Below are 16,668 nucleotides of genomic sequence, written 5' to 3'. Positions count from 1 at the left end.
TTGATTCTACTATTCTATTCTAATACTTAAAGGTGCAGTCTGCAACTCTTATAAAAGTGACTTTTTGTCATATTTGCTAAAGCTGTCACAAACTAGTTTGTGTGAAAAAAACAGGCTCATTGAGTCCCGCCCCCTGCTGCTCCTATCCTTTGGCAGATTGCCAGAATGCACCGCGACTGAGCAAAAAGAACCACTTAGAGCCGGGATTGTGTTTGATGGGCTGTCTGACTGCTCGCAAGCCCCGCCCCCTTTCCCGGAGCTGTAGCGCCATCATTTTTACAGTGTATGGTCTGGAGGAGTAGAAGATGGAATTGGTGACTTTTCTGCTTAAAAGGTATTTACTGCTGCTTTTTTTACATTATGTTTGATTTGTAATTGTTACACCAGAACTCTGAGGTGCATGTGTTGTTTGTGTGCGCAGCAACGTCCGTGTGTCTGCTGTAAGTGACACTGTGTTGTTGCTGCTGTTGCTGCGAGGTTGGTGTAACTGTGTGCACATTGAGAGAGAGAAGCGCTGCAGTTATATTATTTTAACAGAGCATGTTATATTACTGTGATGTTGCTGTCGGACTGACGTGAGCTTGTTAGCTCCTCTGAGGGAGGGACTTTGGAAATTTTGGAGGCAGGGCAAGAGAGCAGCGGGGAGGGAGGGGGAGGGAGGGATCTGAGAGTTGCGGACTGCACCTTTAAGTTGTGTTTTTAAGTTATACTTACTTATAAACAAACATAGTTCCATTTACTCAAAAAATCTTAAAGTAACTCAAAAAGGAAGAACATGTTTCAACAACTTGACATAATTCATTTAGTAGAACTTTTTCAATAACTTTGAATATAAACTACTGATTTAGGAGCCGTTATCATCAGAGATGCTAACAGAAAGCTAACACAAGACAAAGTTTAGTAATTGAGAACATAACTAATTGACTTTCTGAGGATAAAAAACTATTGTAATTTAATTGTAATCAGAAAAAATGCCGGTCACTGTAATTGTAATTGAAAACGCAATTGTAACTGAAAGATGTAATTGACCCCAGCCCTGCTTCAATGCCAGATTTAATTGCTACGTTTTTGAATCACATCCATCACCTGCTGAACCGCATCTTTCAACCCGCTCACCGTCCACCTCCCTTGCCCACTGGGGTCTTCCTCTACGTGGACACCCAGAACCTGCACCAGCTGCTTTAAGAAGGTCCTGTCGTCAGGTGGGAGGTCCTGGAGCTCCTCGTGTCTGAAGGTCTGTGAGCAGCACTGAGCCTGATACAGCTGTTTCAGTTTGGACATGGCCTCATCGACGTCTCTGCGACTCCCCGTGACTGTGAAGGTGGTCTGTTGTATCGATGAGCTGCTGCGAAGGGTGGACGGATCGAATGTTGCAAACGAGGGAGGAAGGAATGATGAGGGCTGATCTACTACTGTTAAGATAAAGAAGCACAAAAGTATTTCACAAACCCATAAAATTCCTCCAAAACCACAGAAATGAATGAAAAAATAGTAAAAGCAAAGAAAATGACAGCAAAATACAGAAAATGATTCAACAAAAAGCACAAAACAATCCTGATAATTCCTTCAAAACCATAGAAATGACAGACAAAAAGAGTAAAAACAAAGAAAATGGCAGAAAAATACAGAAAAGAACCAAAAAAACTAACAAAGTGACAGAAAAATACAAAAAATTACTAAAAAAAACTAACAAAGTCACAGAAAAATACTAAAAAAAACTAACAAAGTGACAGAAAAATACAAAAAATACTGAAAAAAACTAACATAGTTACAGAAAAATACAGAAAATGACTCAACAAAAAGCACAAAACACTGGAAAGAAGAAGCGAAAACTGTCAGTGAAGAATTCCACTGATGTGGGGTCATTGAGGACAGAAGCGGAATCACCTGTTTTGAATGCAGCTGAATGGAATATTCTTATTGCGTTCTTTTTAAACGCCATGAAGACGTTCATCTTAAACAGAACGAGGCGGATGTGGGTGAGGTCCTGCAGGGGCCCAGACAGGAGGGACTTTTTGATGGCTTGGAGGATGGTATTTGCCACAACATCCGGATCCAACCCTCCTTGACCTGCACAAGAATAATTGTTGGAATAAGAAACTGAAGAGGACATTTTAATGTATGTTAACTGGTAACTCTATATCAGACTAAGGCAAAGCAGGTCCCAAAAAGATGCCAAAAACAAACAAAATGATTGAAAAATACACAATACGACTTAACAAAAAGCACAAAACAATTCGGAAATTTCCTCCAAAGCCATAGAAATGACAGACAATATAGTCAAAATAAACAAAATGACAAAAAAAAAAACATAAATTTGCTTAACAAAAAGCACAAAACAATTCTAACCCCCCCCCCGACAAAAAAAAATTCTTCAAAACCATAGAAATGACAGCACAAATAATCAAAATAAACAAAATGACAGAAAAATACAGAAAATGATTCAACAAAAAGCACAAAACAATATAGAAAATAACTCCAAAACCATAAAAATGACAGCCAAAATAGTCAAAACAAACAAAATGAGAGAAAATTTAAGAAAATGACTCTAAAAATAAAGAAAATAACAGAATAATACAGAAAATGACTTAAAAAAAAAAAAGCACAAAGCAATGACAAAAAACCTATATTCCCCAAAACCATAGAAATTACAGCAAACCAACCAACAAAATGACAGAATAATACAGAAAATGACTCCAAAAACAAAGAAAATGACAGAAAAATAGAGAAAATGACTCCAAAAACAAAGAAAATGACAGAAAAATAGAGAAAATGACTCCACAAAAAGCATAGAACAACTCCAAAAACCCCGACAATTCTTCCAAAACCATACAAATGATAGCAAAAATACGCAACGTGGCACCAAAAACACACAAATGACATCACAGTGTGTGTAACCCTTGTTAAAACATCCCATTACGTGTGTCGTTTTGTTCAACCAGCAAAAGCTCAGCTTGCATCGACTGGTAAAGGTATACTGGTAGCGGAGACGGTTGAAGCACATACCAGTACAGATGGCGGGAATAGCCACAGACTTGTATCCCAGTCTGTCACAGCGTCCAATGATGCCACAAACCAAATCCTCAATAACTTCTGTTTCTTTTTCTCCATTGACGTGAAAAATGGATTTACAAGGGAACGATCCAGGCTCTGTTTGGAAGATGTGGCCTCGGATCACGTTGGCTGTAAAATAAAAACAGAGCTTTTAAGACAAATGAGAAGGAGCTAAAGTTAGGTTAGTTTAAGTCGATGGAAAAGGAGTATTAATTGGTAGAAACAATGAGTTTATGCTCAAGGTGAAATGACACACTGAGTTCATGATGTCATATTGGTTTAGTCGATACGATATTTAGGAGAAAAAAGAAAAGGACCAAAAAAAACTCAGATTGGAAAAATACCCAAGCTTTTATTCGACTTTGAACTCTGTATGAGCATTATGAGTTTCAAATTGAATTTAAAAATGTTTAGTGAAAGTTTGGATTTTTTGTCTTCCTCACCTTTTCTGAGTTCTGCCTCCACTGCTGGTCCAGCCACAGCCAGAATTTCCTTGCACACACCAGCTGTAAATGGCATAAAAACCAATATTTTCTTTCTAACCTTTACATTGTAGTGTAGTTGGTAACTAGAAAAGTGTTCAGAAAACAAACTGTTTTAAAGTCTCCATTGGGAGTTTGAAATCCATGCTCAAGCTTTCTGTACAGTTCCTGTCTGCTGTAGAAAAGAAACAGTTGAAAGACGAGTGGATACAGGATTTGTTAAAGCTGCTGGGGGGCGATAACTAAGATTTTATTTTACAATACCGATAAAATCATAATGTTGGCCTCCTAGATCAATAAATCAAAGGTACTTCTTCCAAAAAACTGGAGAATTTACTTAAAAAGGTAGGAATTGCCACTCGTTAGATCGTTATTGACTCCACCGATAACAATGTCGTCCATCCTATCCAGTCTATTCATTTCCTCCCACTTATCTTTAGTCGGGTTATAGGGCAGCATCTTCAGCAGGGAAGCCCAGACTTCCCTTTCCTCGGCCACTTCTTCCATCTCTTCCCGGGGGATCCCGAGGTTTTTCCAGGCCAGCCGAGAGACGTAGGGCGTACTGAGTCTTCCAGGTCTTCCAGTTCTTCCAGAGGTACATGCCCTGAACGCCTCATGAGAGCGGCTACCGGGGCCTTCCTAAATAGGTGCCTGAGCCACCTCATCTGGCTCTTCTCAGTGCGGAGGAGCAGCGGCTTTACTCCGAGCCCCTACCAGATGACTATCTCTTTCCCTATCTCTAAGGGAGAGCCCAGCCACCCTCCAGAGATAACTCATTTCGGCCATTTGGACCCACCATGTTTTTTTTTCGGTTATGACCCACAGCTCATGACCATAGGTGAGGGTAAGAACAAAGATTGGTAAATCGGTAAACCTACTGGACCACAACGAATTGGTTAAGACTGCATCAAAGCAGATGCCGCACCAATCCACGTGTCAATCTCTCGCTCCATCCTTTTCTCACTTGTGAACAAGACCCCAAGGTACTTGAACTCCTCCACTTGGGGCAGGACCTCAACCCAAACCTGCAGTAGGACCATAGACTCGGATTTGGAGGTGCTGATTCTAAACCCCGGCACACTCAGTTGTGAATCGATGCAGTAAGAGCTAAAGGTTCCTCACAATATTACGTCACAACTATTTTGGCTGTATTCAGGTGTTATGGAAAAGGCAAAATATCAACATCGGTTTTGTCAACAACTACCAATCCATGAAAATACCAGAAATAGCACATTGGCAGAGTTTTTGGGGCATCAGTAGTCAATAAGAACAACTTTCGGGTGAAATATAGGTAGAGCTTAAAAACATGTACTTTATCATCTCCAGCAGCTTTAACCTAAAAGTAGAAAAACAACAGGTCATGAGCTCATACCAGTCTGAAAATTAGCAAAGTCTGTGGTGTTCACCACAACATCTGTAGATTCATCAACGATGCTGCCAAATACCAGCTGTAGGTTTACTCCGCCATCCACACATGCTGTGATGTTCACTAGGTCGCTGCTGACAGATTCAAAGATCTCTGAACAAATGACATTGTTTCATTAGACAATCAATGATACTCATGGATACACTGTAATTTAAACACTGAAAGTCTTTACCTTGGTCTCTAAAGGTCAGGTTCATACTGAGGTTCCTGTAGAGATCTTTGTAAAACTGTTAAGAACTTTTCGTCAGAGTTCATCCGCAAACTTTATGCTGATATAATGAAGTTTTGTATTTCTTACCGTCTCTGAATCTTGGCAGTCTGGGTTTATGACGATGTGGATGGAGGAGAGAGCGCCGCAGTTACCATATGAGCCAAACAGCATGAGTTCATCTCTCAGAACCTGAATTGCTTTTTGTGAGGGGAACTTGAGTGCCTCCTCGAGGCCGATGACCGGCAGAGCTACTGATGTGTAACCCTCTCGTATGCAAAGGTTAAAGCACTTTTTCAGCCCGTCTCGAAGCCCCTGTGGAATTTAAATGAAGTAAAAACATTTATTAGAGGATTTAGTTGTATTTAATCAATCAGTTTTATCAAATCAAAAGCTCCAGATAAGGGATTAATATCAGAATCAGAAAAAAAATTATTTATCACAATGGGGTAATTAGAAAAATACATACATGAGATTCTGAATGAATTGCATTTGCCTTCATTACACTGGTTATTAACTACAATTTACAGAATCCTGCAGTAGCGTATTTTCCAGATTATATGTCGCACTGTAATGTATATGTATCACATTTCAAGAAAGCTACTATTTAACTGAAATACTCACAGTTGCTATGGCCTAAAAGTTGCATGTCTGGATGTTAGGTTTCATTGAATTTGCTCAGAGTAATAATGGTTGGTAGCATTTTTAGCAAATAGAATTCCTCTTTTCCTACAAGGTACGCAATTGATCAAAAAAGGTGCCAGTGATCAATCAACTCAACTAATCGGAGGGATGTTTATCGAACTTTAACAAACACTTAAATGAAACATGAGCTTTTTTATTTTTATGCTTTGGACTGTTGATTTATAATAATAATAATGATAATAGTAGCTTGTATTTATATGTTTTTTCTTAGGAGACTCAAAGCATGTTACAGAAACCATTATTAATTCACACCAGTTAGTCACATCAGCCAGGTGGTGGTAAGCTACATTGTAGCTACAGCTGCCCTTGGGCACCCCTGATCACCACCAATAATCATGCATAATTCATACCCATTCATATGAGGCAATGTGGGTAAAGTGCCTTGCCCAAGGAAATAACGGTTGCTCTATCCTATGTCTGTAATGACATTTCTATTGTACTCTTCTCTACATTTTCACGAGTTAAACTCGCCTGCAAGCTGCGGCCCTTGGGCCCGTCCCATTGTTGGCACTCAATGAAGAAGATTTTAGTGCTGTTCAAACTAGGCGGTGCATCGATGGACATGATGTTTCCAGGAGTCTTCTTTGTCATTAGGTTCTTCTGCAGGTGTTTCTGGGCAGCTTCGTGCAGTTGTTTTCCGTAAGGGGTTAAAAAAGACACTCTTCTGGAGATCATGGGAACCACTAGAACATCCACCTATGGAAAAATATGGCAGATCTTAAGAAGATTTCTTTATTTAATGAATGTAGGAAACATGTTAACACCCGCTCACCTCTTCATCCACCAATTTGCCAAACTTGATCTCCAGCTTTGTTTTGTTGAGTGGGTTTGTAGTTGCACTTGTCTTTTGCCAGGTGCTTTTAGGCATTGTGTATTGGCTGTTTCCATTGTTTATATTATCGTACAAATCGGACACTGGTGCAGTATTTTGAAGGAGATCTTGAATACACTCCTTGATTAGAACTTTACATGTACGCTCAATACTCGCTTTGTCTTTTTTGCCATCACTATCAAAGTAAAATTGCACCCCAGGACCCGTAATAACCAAGTGGTCTTTAGTTAAATTGGATAGATCTCCATCTAAATCTGCCATGACATGTTCTCCCGACCGATTCATGCCAGTCAAGTCTAAGTTTTTATCAGAATAGTTAACCAGTTCAGGATGAGATAGGTTGAAGATTTCTTGTGTCGAGAACTGTTTCTTCTGGAAGTCTTGAAGAGTCTCCTTCAGCTTCTGCACTTCTTTGCTGTAGCCCACCAATCGTACTTTGGTCTCTGTGTTTCCACTCGACGCTGGAATGAAGGCAATTTCCACTTTGAGCTCATCGCGGTTGGCTTCGTTTTTGGCTTTGATCAAAAGTTCTTTTACTTTGTTAAAGTCTGTGGATGCTGCTGTGTCACCCTGCAGAGTGATGACTTCCTCTTTCAGGTCTCGCAGAATGGCTGCCTCGGCCACCGCTATGGCGTCTGAAGACAAACTGGACAGAACGAGGTCCGGCCCAACCTCAAAAGAAACAGGATGTCTCAGGGTCTGGCAGAAGCGAGCCTGGTACTTTGGGACGGCACCGCTGGAGTCCATGAACGCTACTAAATTTGGAGGAAGCTGAATCCTCCGCTCTTGTATCTGCAGGAAAAGTTGTAGAAGCTTTGCAGCTCCCGCCTGCACCTCCCTGTCCGAGCCTTCCAGGACAATCGAACTACCAACCCTGGTTGTTTTAACCTCCGGGTAACGTGCAAGCATTTCTCGATTAAACTCTTCTTCCATGAGTTTGTACTTCTCCGAGATGACCAGTTCCTTACGGAACAGCAAGTTCTTCTGCAAATCTGCTAATTTCTCTTTCACGGCTTCAACTTCCCCCACAATCACAACTTGGCCTCGCTCTGTGTACACTTTCAAATCATCAGTTTCAATGGGAACGTCTTGCAGCAGCTTTTTTATCTGTTTCGGCTCAGTCACATAATGAACGGTGTAGTTTTCAGAAAGATCGACGAGGATCTGGTTAACATCCGGAATGCAAGCTGTAGCTCCTTCAGAGTTCTTCTTGATGCCTTTAACCACTGCCCTTTCTTCATCCAACTTCAACTCCGCTGTGCAGCCGATTGAAGAGAGTTGATTTTGCAACACACTGAATGCTTTGGGCTTGTCTTTAAGGTAATTCAGCAGAAAAATATCAAGCGGGAGAGTCTTCTCAAAAGACTCGTCGGTCTAAAAGAAAATGGATAGAAATTAAAAATATGGCTAGTGTAATGTGAAATGCTAAACGTTTAGAGCAATAAGGACAGCAGAAGTATTTGCATATCTATTTTGTTGCATTTCAAACTGGTCTGATCATATTATTGACAGGAATCTTGAGTAGTTTTCTTACCTGTGTGAGATCCATGGACCTGCGAGGAGTCGCAATGACAGATAAATCCTTTGAAGGTAGACAAACAGCGTGTTCTCTTCTTTCTAAAACTCTGTCACGATCTAAACTGAAAACAAGTGTGACCAAAGAATGGTGAATTCATTCCCAACAAGTAGTCTCATCGTCTTTTTCCCTGAAGCAGATTTTTAAGTGTGGTCTTCGATTTCCTCCACAACGCTACAGTCGCCTCCGCCTCAACATTATGTTTTCTGGAAGACTGTCTTGATTTAATCTTTCTCTTTGTCCGTGAGCAATGCTTGAATGTTTACTCATGCTGTTTCTCTTGTCTCTTAAACTTTATCTGCTTCCTCGTATTTCATCTGTCAATCAACAATGCCGTTGTTGTTGCAAGACTTGAAAATCCTCTGCATGACTTCAGATAAATGGTGACGCATCAGCAAATTCCACCACTAGGTTTGGAATCTATGACGGGAAGTTTGGCTCTTCTCTGAAAACCGGTTGATTTGACACTTTGACCCTAAAGAAGAGCCGGCTCCCAAACGGCTCTTTCTTTAGTATCATTTTTAGCTTAACATTTTATACCGACAAAGTAAATACATCTGGTTTGTTGCTTTTGAAAGGGCACTTTTGCGTTTAATGTTTTTACGAGAAACCTGATATTGTTCATTTTGTGCAGTTACAAAAGCATTCTCACTTCTGCTTAAAACTTTAATGTGCAAACAAACGGAGGTGAAAGTAATGGATTACAGGTACTCACGTTCCTGTAATTGAGTTTCTTTTATGGGTACTTGTACTTTTTTGAGTATATTTCTAAATCAGTAATTTTACTTGTACTTTAGTACGTTTTAAAAGAAATAAAGTAATTTGTTACTATTCTACACCCAACCGTTACTGAGAAAATTTGTATTTTTTATTTTAAAATGATCAACGGACATTGTGAAACGATAAAGAAAAGAAATGACCCAAAAAAAGTAACTAGTAACTTTTAAAGTACTATTTAAATGAGCTACTTTTGATTTATAGTTGAGTATTTTCTGTAGACCTTACTTGTACTTCAATCAAGTAGCAGTACTTCTACTTAAATAGGATATATCAGTAATCTTTCCACCTATGGTTACACAAATGAACAAAACACTGCAATAAAATAAATCGACACAAGCAAAAACAGAACCAAACTCAGATATAAATGTTTTTAGTGCATATTGGCATTCAGGAAAACAAATTTGATGCTTCAGCTTTGACTGGCTGATGAAATTTCTCTGTTTTCTTTCTGACTATTATTTTGCTAATGGTTTTTACGCTAAACACATCTAATAATTCATAATTCAATAGATGCTGAATTATAAATTGACCATTTTTGACTCCTTTTGTCTCCATTTTGCCAAAGCATAGAATACGTATTCTTATCTATTGGCTGGAGAGCCAAATAGTTCTGTACTTTAAAAAAAAAAAAGACCTGTTTTTGCACATTTAGAGACATGGACTCAAATGTTTTTATTACCTCTGCCATAAAGAGAATATTTTCACTTGTGTTTATTCATTTGCTTGTTTGTCTGTTAGCAGGATTACATCAAAAACACTTCATGAAATTTTAAGCAAAGATGAACCTTAAGTCGTTGGAAGATTCCATTAGAATTTGGAGGAGATCTGGATCAAGAAACTGATTCAGGATTGGTTTCAAATCTCCAAAAATTCTGGTCTTTCATCATTGGCAAAATTTTTAAAAATGTGTGTCTCGGTTTGTAATTGTACCATGATCAGGGTCATTGAACCAGATAACTGCCAATATCTGACAAAGAGGAGATTTGGTGGAGGTTTGAGCTTTTATTGTGCATTTTTTCATTTTAGATTTTAAATTTCTGTCCAAATTTCCTACTAAATCTAAAAAAAAAACACACACACTTTTGTTATTGCACTGGTAAAACTGAAATATATTTAAAATTTGATAGAGTGTTCTGGAAAAATGGGTCTTAACAGGACATTTACTGACCATTTTATAGACAAAATTAGATACAATTATACAGGCAGAGATTTTAATATTCTACAGGTGTTAAAGGGTTAATGACGACTGGACCGATATAAAATATTACAATACCTGATTTAGTTACCAACAATCCTCCTGATTGGCTGTAAATGATGCTCGTGTTTGTACGGTGGCTGAGAAGTGCCAAACATTTACAAATACCACAACAAATTAATGTTTTTGAAAACAAATTTTCATAGTAATCTAAAAAATAAACTATAAAAACACTTTTACAAATTCCACAACAAATGTACATGAGCTAAAAAATAATAATAATAAAAATAATAATAATAATAATAATAATAATAATAATAATAGCAAAACACTTTTCCAAAAGGTAAAAACAAACAAAACAAATATGGAAACACGTTTACACGACAATGTGCAGTGTGTTTTGCTATTTGTCATTTTTTGAAGCTGATTACTTCAATTTCTTGTTGTGGCATTAGTAAAAGTGATATACTATTTGTAATTTTTTATTTTTTTTAGATAATTATGTATATCTGTTTTCAAAATTGTACATTTGTTGTGGTATTTATAAAAGTGTTGTGCTCAAAAAATGTAATTTGTTGTGGTATTTGTGTAAGTGTTTTACTATTTGTAATTTTTGTTTAATAATTATATACATTTGTTTTCAAAAATGTAAATTTGTTGTGGTATTTGTAAAAGTCTTTTGCTCAAAAAAATGTAAATTTGTTGTGGTATTTGCAAATGTGTTTTGCCCTTCTCAGTCACATGTCGTGCAGGAATTATGTTTGGTCCAGTCTTGAAATCAAACTTGGTCCAGGACCAAAATTAGTTGGACAAAATATTAGAGCAACAAACGTTAAACAGTAAATACACAAATAACCAAAGCCAGGTTCGCTCTCATTAAAGCAAGAATGTAATCTAATCAGTGTAATTGGACGCTGACCCTTTAAAAAATCAGCTTTATTGTTTGTTTCCGAGTAGCAGTAAAATCTAATCTTCCCAAACACTACAACTCTGTCGCTGAGATGAATCTGATGATTGTTTCATTATCTCAGAAGGCAGCGGTTCCTCTGATTTAGACAAAGCGATAAGAGCTGAGGCCCCTGTCTGACCACAGACACACCACTGACCCCTTCCTGTTCCATAAACACACCATGTCTGAACCTCAGCACAGGTTCCCTGAACACACCGTCCCATGACTATACCTTCTGCTGCAGCACGTGAACGCACCAATGTGAAACCAACACACACACACACTGGTTTTTGTGTTTCCCATAATCATAAGAAGCACATGATCCTGTGTGAGTATAAATGCAGCAGTGAAGAGAGGCTCAGATAAACACATCAGCCTGTGTACGATACGATACGAGCATCGCAGAGAGAAGTCTGGACAAGATGAAGCTCTTTGTCGTCATGGTGATCAGCATCATGTGTGCCGCCATCAACGGTAAGAAGCAACTCTACAGGTAGCTTGACAAACAGGTGATCTGAGGGTTACATTATCAACATTCATGTCAGCATTTTTTTTTATCAATCTGAGCATTAATACAGGAAACAACAAAGGCTCTGTGTGGGTTTCATGATGTATTTTTCAGTTTTTATGTATATTTTTCTGTCCTTTTGTTTGTTTTTGTCATTTTGTGTATATTTCCATTGTTTTGTGTATTTGTCTGTTCTTTTTTTCTGTCACTTTGCGTGTATTTCCCTGTCATTTTGTGTATTTTTATATTTACTTTATGTATTTTTCTGTTAATATGTGTTTTGTCAATTTGGATATTTCTTATTGTTTTGTGTATTTGTTGTTTTTTTCTGTCATTTTGTGTGTATTTCTCTTTCATCTTGTCTATTTTTATATTTGTTTTGTGTATTTTTATATTTGTTTTATACTTTTTTCAGTTTTTTTCTGTCGTTTTGTGTATTTTTTGTCATTTTGTTTAATTTTTGTGTTTATTGTCTTGGTTGTTTTTGTCATTTTGTGTATTTGTTTTCTTTTTTCTGTCTTTTTGTGTGTATTTATCTTTCATTTTGTGTATTTTTGGGTGATTTTGTTTATTTTTTTGTTTTGTTTTTTGTGTTTGTTTTGTTGTTTTATCATTTTGTGTATTTTTTTTTATTGTTTTGTGTATTTGTCTGCTTTTTTCAGTCATTTTGTTTGTTTTTAAATCATTTTGTTTACTTTTTGTTTTCTGTGTTTATCCTATTTTATTTTTTTGGAACAATTAATTAATTAATTATAATTAATTTAATTTAAATTGAGTTAATTACATAAAATTTTAATGTTATGTTAGATTAATCAAGTTAAATTTATTTTACTTTAGGTAAATTCTACTTTATTTGAGTTCAATTTGATTAAGTTAAGTATGATTTGGTGAAGTTAAATTAAAATGAGAGGATTATTCTTGGAATGATAACAGGAAACCTGAGTAATTCTGTGAAGAACTTCACTTTCTGACTTTTCTTTCGTAAGTGTTTAATCACCAGACCCGGTTAGTTTCATGATGACTTTAAATGTTAATGCTGACACCAGCAAGAACACAAAAGGAGGAAGTTCAGTGTTGATGGTTAGAAAAGGAGAAAGTGATGATTCACATGTTTCTTTTTGTTTTGATAAGATTCTGCATTGAACTGATAAATCAAAACTGAACACATGGTTTTGAAAGTGTTGTGTCGTGGTTGTGTGTCTGTGTGGACCAGGTATGCCCCCCATCAACAGAGACTACAACAGCCGCTGTCGCTGTGCTCAGCTGGAGTCCAGGATCATCCCTCCAGACAACCTGAGGAGCATCAAAGTGGTCCCTGAGGGGCCACACTGCCCAGAGACTGAAATCATGTAAGTCACTGAGTCACTAACTAACCCCTCCATTGCTAACATTTCTGAAATGTGGGTGGATAAACAATTGAATGAACATCTGAACACAAATCTCTACACCCTATGCAATTTGGTTTTCGTAATAATCACTCAACAGAGACTGTAAATTGTATGTTTGTGGAGAAGATCAAAGGTCTTCTTGATAAAGAGGCTGTAAATCACGATAAACTCCTTTCTTTTAAAACTGTCCATATTCAATTTTTCACAAGACACCAATGTGATCTGGTTCAAATCATACTTATCTGACAGACAACAACGTGTAACCATCTGTCAACAAATCGCCACACCTCAAGTGTCCAGCAGGGGTCCCCCAAGGCAGCATTCTGGGACCTATTTGTATTTAGCAATTGAAAATTGCACAGATCTGCTTTAAAATGGCACCGGGGGTTGTCTGTAGGGCAACCTTACAAATAGACCCTTTCTTTTTTATTTATGTCTTTGTCTGTGGTTTTGTCAGTTTTCAGTCATTATGTGTGTGTGTGTTTTTTGTTTGTTTTTTTTTTTGTTCTTGTTGTAATTTTGTGCATTTTTCTGTTATTTTCTGTATTTTTGTTGTCGATTTGTGCATTTTTGGAGTCTTTTTTTGTATTTGTTGTTTTTTGTTGTGTTTTCCTGTAAAATGTGGTGCATGTTGGTTGACATTTTCTGTGTCTATGGAGCTATTCTATAATGTGTTGTTGTTGTTCGTGTTTTCATTGTCATTTTGTTTGTGTAAGTGGTCGTTGTGTCTGCTTTTGTTGTCATTTTGTGTTTTATGAGTCATTTTGTGCATGTTTTTTTTTTTGTGTGTACTTTGTGCATTTTGCTGTCGATCTGTGTGTTTTGGAAGTTATTTTGTGTTTTATGTCGGGCTTTATATTTCTTCCAACTTCTTTGAAATACAATTTTTGTGGATTTGTTTTTGGGGCTTCACAAAACTAGACCTATGGCCACATGTGGCCCCCGGGCCACCAGTTGCCCATATCTGGTATAAGGTTTTTCTCTACATTCTTCCCGGATCTTTTAGTTGAACAGTTCCAAGGACAGATGACAAGAGTACTATGATTTTAAAGTGGTTTATTCTAGTTACAGTCACAATTAACCCTCCTATTATTCTCAAATATGAACACATTTTACCCCTGGAGTCAATCTGACCTCTGCATTTGTTCTCAGAGCTGGCCTGGCGAACGGAGCCAAGGTTTGTCTGAATCCTCGGTCCTCATGGGTGAAAAGACTGGTCCAGTTTGTTCTGCAGAAACAAAAGCAAGTTTGATTAAATCTGCATTTGTCGACTGTTTCCAAGCGGATTATTATGTGTTCATGAATTTGTGAGATGAATATGAAAGTTATTTGTATGAAGATTGTGTGACCAGCTAAAAGCATGAATGTAGCACATTAAACATATTGCCTACTTTGTTATAAATGCTTAAATTTGTGCTTTTTACAAGTTTTGTGATGCAAAAGTATTTTGATGGCCATTGTTGTGTTACTTTTCATCCTGAGTGTGTTTCTATGTAGTCCGCAGTGATGTGTATTTTACAATAAAGTATTTTTTCTCCCAAACAACTTTACTGTAAAACAAATAATGACAAACTGAACACATACATTTCAACAGTAAACACAAAATACAACAATACCACTTACAAAACAAACATTTATCCAAATGTCCATTAACGGTATATTAAATGTACCGTTCCAACATAATAATAATTATTATTGTACAATTCAATTAGTTTAAAAACAAGAAAACAAAATGAAGAAATAAGAAAAACTGTAATGAAAGTAAAGAGCACATTTATTTTTACATGTAATACTTTGCAACAATAAAATGGTTTATTAAGGGGCTTTGGACGTTAAAACAATAAGACTGACTGACAATTTCATATTTTTCCTGAGCAAAGATTTTAATAATTAATTATTGAATTACAATTAGGTTTAGGCATACCGTAGTTTGAGAATGTAATATTCTAATATAATATTGATTTTATTGATAATAAATTACGTTTTATTTTTATTTTCATTTTAAAGACAAAATATATTGTTTTACGAATTTTTAAAAGTGTTTTTCTGTAGATAGGAACTTTTCTACGACACCGTTTGGAGTCGGACGACAAAACTACAGCACACTGTTGTAAAGCTGGCTACGGATTTAATATTAATGTGCGTATTTTATCGTTTTTAGTGACATTTACTAAATAATTAAAAACGATGTTTAGTTTAAGAACCAAGTAGGTGAAACAGGTCTATAAATTTCGGCCGAAACTGAATATTTATTATCTTTTTCACCTTTTTTTTTTTTTTTTTTTAAAAAAGCAGATCTGTCACGTGTTCAAGTGTCCACCAATGAGAGAGGCGGAAACGCCACGTGATACCGAAGGGAGTTGTGGGTGTTTTCAAAATCTGTCTTCAAAAGATGATTTCCAGCAAAAACTGGCTTTTTTTAAAAAGAGAAATACTAAAGTACATTTAACTACACACTGTACACAGAGTTACTGCGGATAGTTTGGTGTTAAAAGTGTAAATATAGTAAGTACCATGAGAGAGGTGAACTACCCACGATGACGAGTTCTTAGTACTATGCCCTAAATGCGATGCGGATCGATTGGACGATTAAATTTGATCAATCGATCATTGATGACCGTTCAAATGCGTTTATTCGTTCTTTGAGGGGCAGAGTACATTCAGAGTGGTCGTGGAATAATGTGATATCAAAACCAATTTAACTGGATTAAGATTATTTCGGAGCGGAATTAAAGTTATTACATTAGTTAAACACATGAGTAAATTATTGCAATATATTATATTAAACTTATTTGTGTGTTATTTAGTACTTAATTAGCAGTTAATGCTAAAGAATACTTATTTAGAGAAGGCTGAGCCATATTATATTCAGTATGTTTCAATTTCAGTAAATTGTATATATATGTATATATGTGTGTATACAGCAAAAACAACAATACTATCTATAAAAATAATAAATATTATACAATTCAATTAGTTTAAAAATAAGGAAACAAAAGGAAGAAATAAGAAAAACTGTCTAATGAAAGTAAAGGGTACATTTATTTTTACATGTAATACTTTGCAACAATAAATTGGTTTATTAAGGGTCTTTGGACGTTAAAACAATAAGACTGACTGACAATTTCATATTTTTCCTGAGCAAAAATTTTAATAACTAATTATTGAAATACAATTAGGTTTAGGCATACCGTAGTTTGAGAATGTAATATTCTAATATAATATTGATTATAATGTTGATTTTATTGATAATAAATCACTTTTTATTTTTACTAGAGTGAGTATTTTTTTTAATTTATTTTCCTTACATTAGCATTAGCGGATCTGTCACGTGCCTGCGTGTCCACCAATGAGAGATGCGAAAACGCCGTCAAAAACTGGCTTTTCTATAGTTATTGACTTGAGGAATGTTTAACTAAAGTATCTGTTCTCACTACCCGCGATGGTGAGGCGATGGTACTCTTCCTTGAGTGTGAAGTGAATCGACTATTGATGACTGTTCAAGTATGTTTTATCGCGCTCTGAGGGGCGGAGTACATTTAGAATGGGAGTGGAATAATGTTAA

At 36.5% G+C, this 16,668-nt stretch overlaps 2 protein-coding genes and 2 pseudogenes across 2 annotated transcripts; 3 read left to right on the top strand and 1 right to left on the bottom strand.

The window, feature by feature from the left end:
• Positions 1–655: 655 nt before the first annotated feature.
• LOC114480027 (uncharacterized) lies at positions 656–8,596 on the bottom strand. The gene is made up of 10 exons (XM_028473809.1): positions 8,242–8,596; positions 6,648–8,081; positions 6,347–6,571; positions 5,261–5,485; positions 5,135–5,189; positions 4,909–5,055; positions 3,498–3,560; positions 3,007–3,183; positions 1,888–2,070; positions 656–1,412 (listed from the first exon to the last, which is right to left on the bottom strand). Exons 1-10 carry the CDS (start codon positions 8,254–8,256, stop codon positions 1,054–1,056), a joined length of 2,883 nt encoding a protein of 960 aa, XP_028329610.1. The 5' UTR covers positions 8,257–8,596; the 3' UTR covers positions 656–1,053.
• A 2,946-nt stretch (positions 8,597–11,542) lies between these two features.
• cxcl19 (chemokine (C-X-C motif) ligand 19) lies at positions 11,543–14,551 on the top strand. Its single transcript, XM_028474454.1, has 3 exons — positions 11,543–11,681; positions 12,929–13,064; positions 14,256–14,551. Exons 1-3 carry the CDS (start codon positions 11,630–11,632, stop codon positions 14,353–14,355), a joined length of 288 nt encoding a protein of 95 aa, XP_028330255.1. The 5' UTR covers positions 11,543–11,629; the 3' UTR covers positions 14,356–14,551.
• A 992-nt stretch (positions 14,552–15,543) lies between these two features.
• Positions 15,544–15,773, top strand: LOC114480913 (uncharacterized; annotated as a pseudogene).
• Positions 15,774–16,475: 702 nt separating this feature from the next.
• LOC114480914 (uncharacterized) lies at positions 16,476–16,652 on the top strand (annotated as a pseudogene).
• Positions 16,653–16,668: the final 16 nt, after the last annotated feature.

Source organism: Gouania willdenowi, chromosome 18 (genome assembly GCF_900634775.1).
Source record: "Gouania willdenowi chromosome 18, fGouWil2.1, whole genome shotgun sequence".
NCBI classification, from domain to species: Eukaryota; Metazoa; Chordata; class Actinopteri; order Blenniiformes; family Gobiesocidae; genus Gouania; species Gouania willdenowi.
Note: the sequence above shows the minus strand (reverse complement) of the source record. Positions and strands in the feature narration are given on the sequence as shown.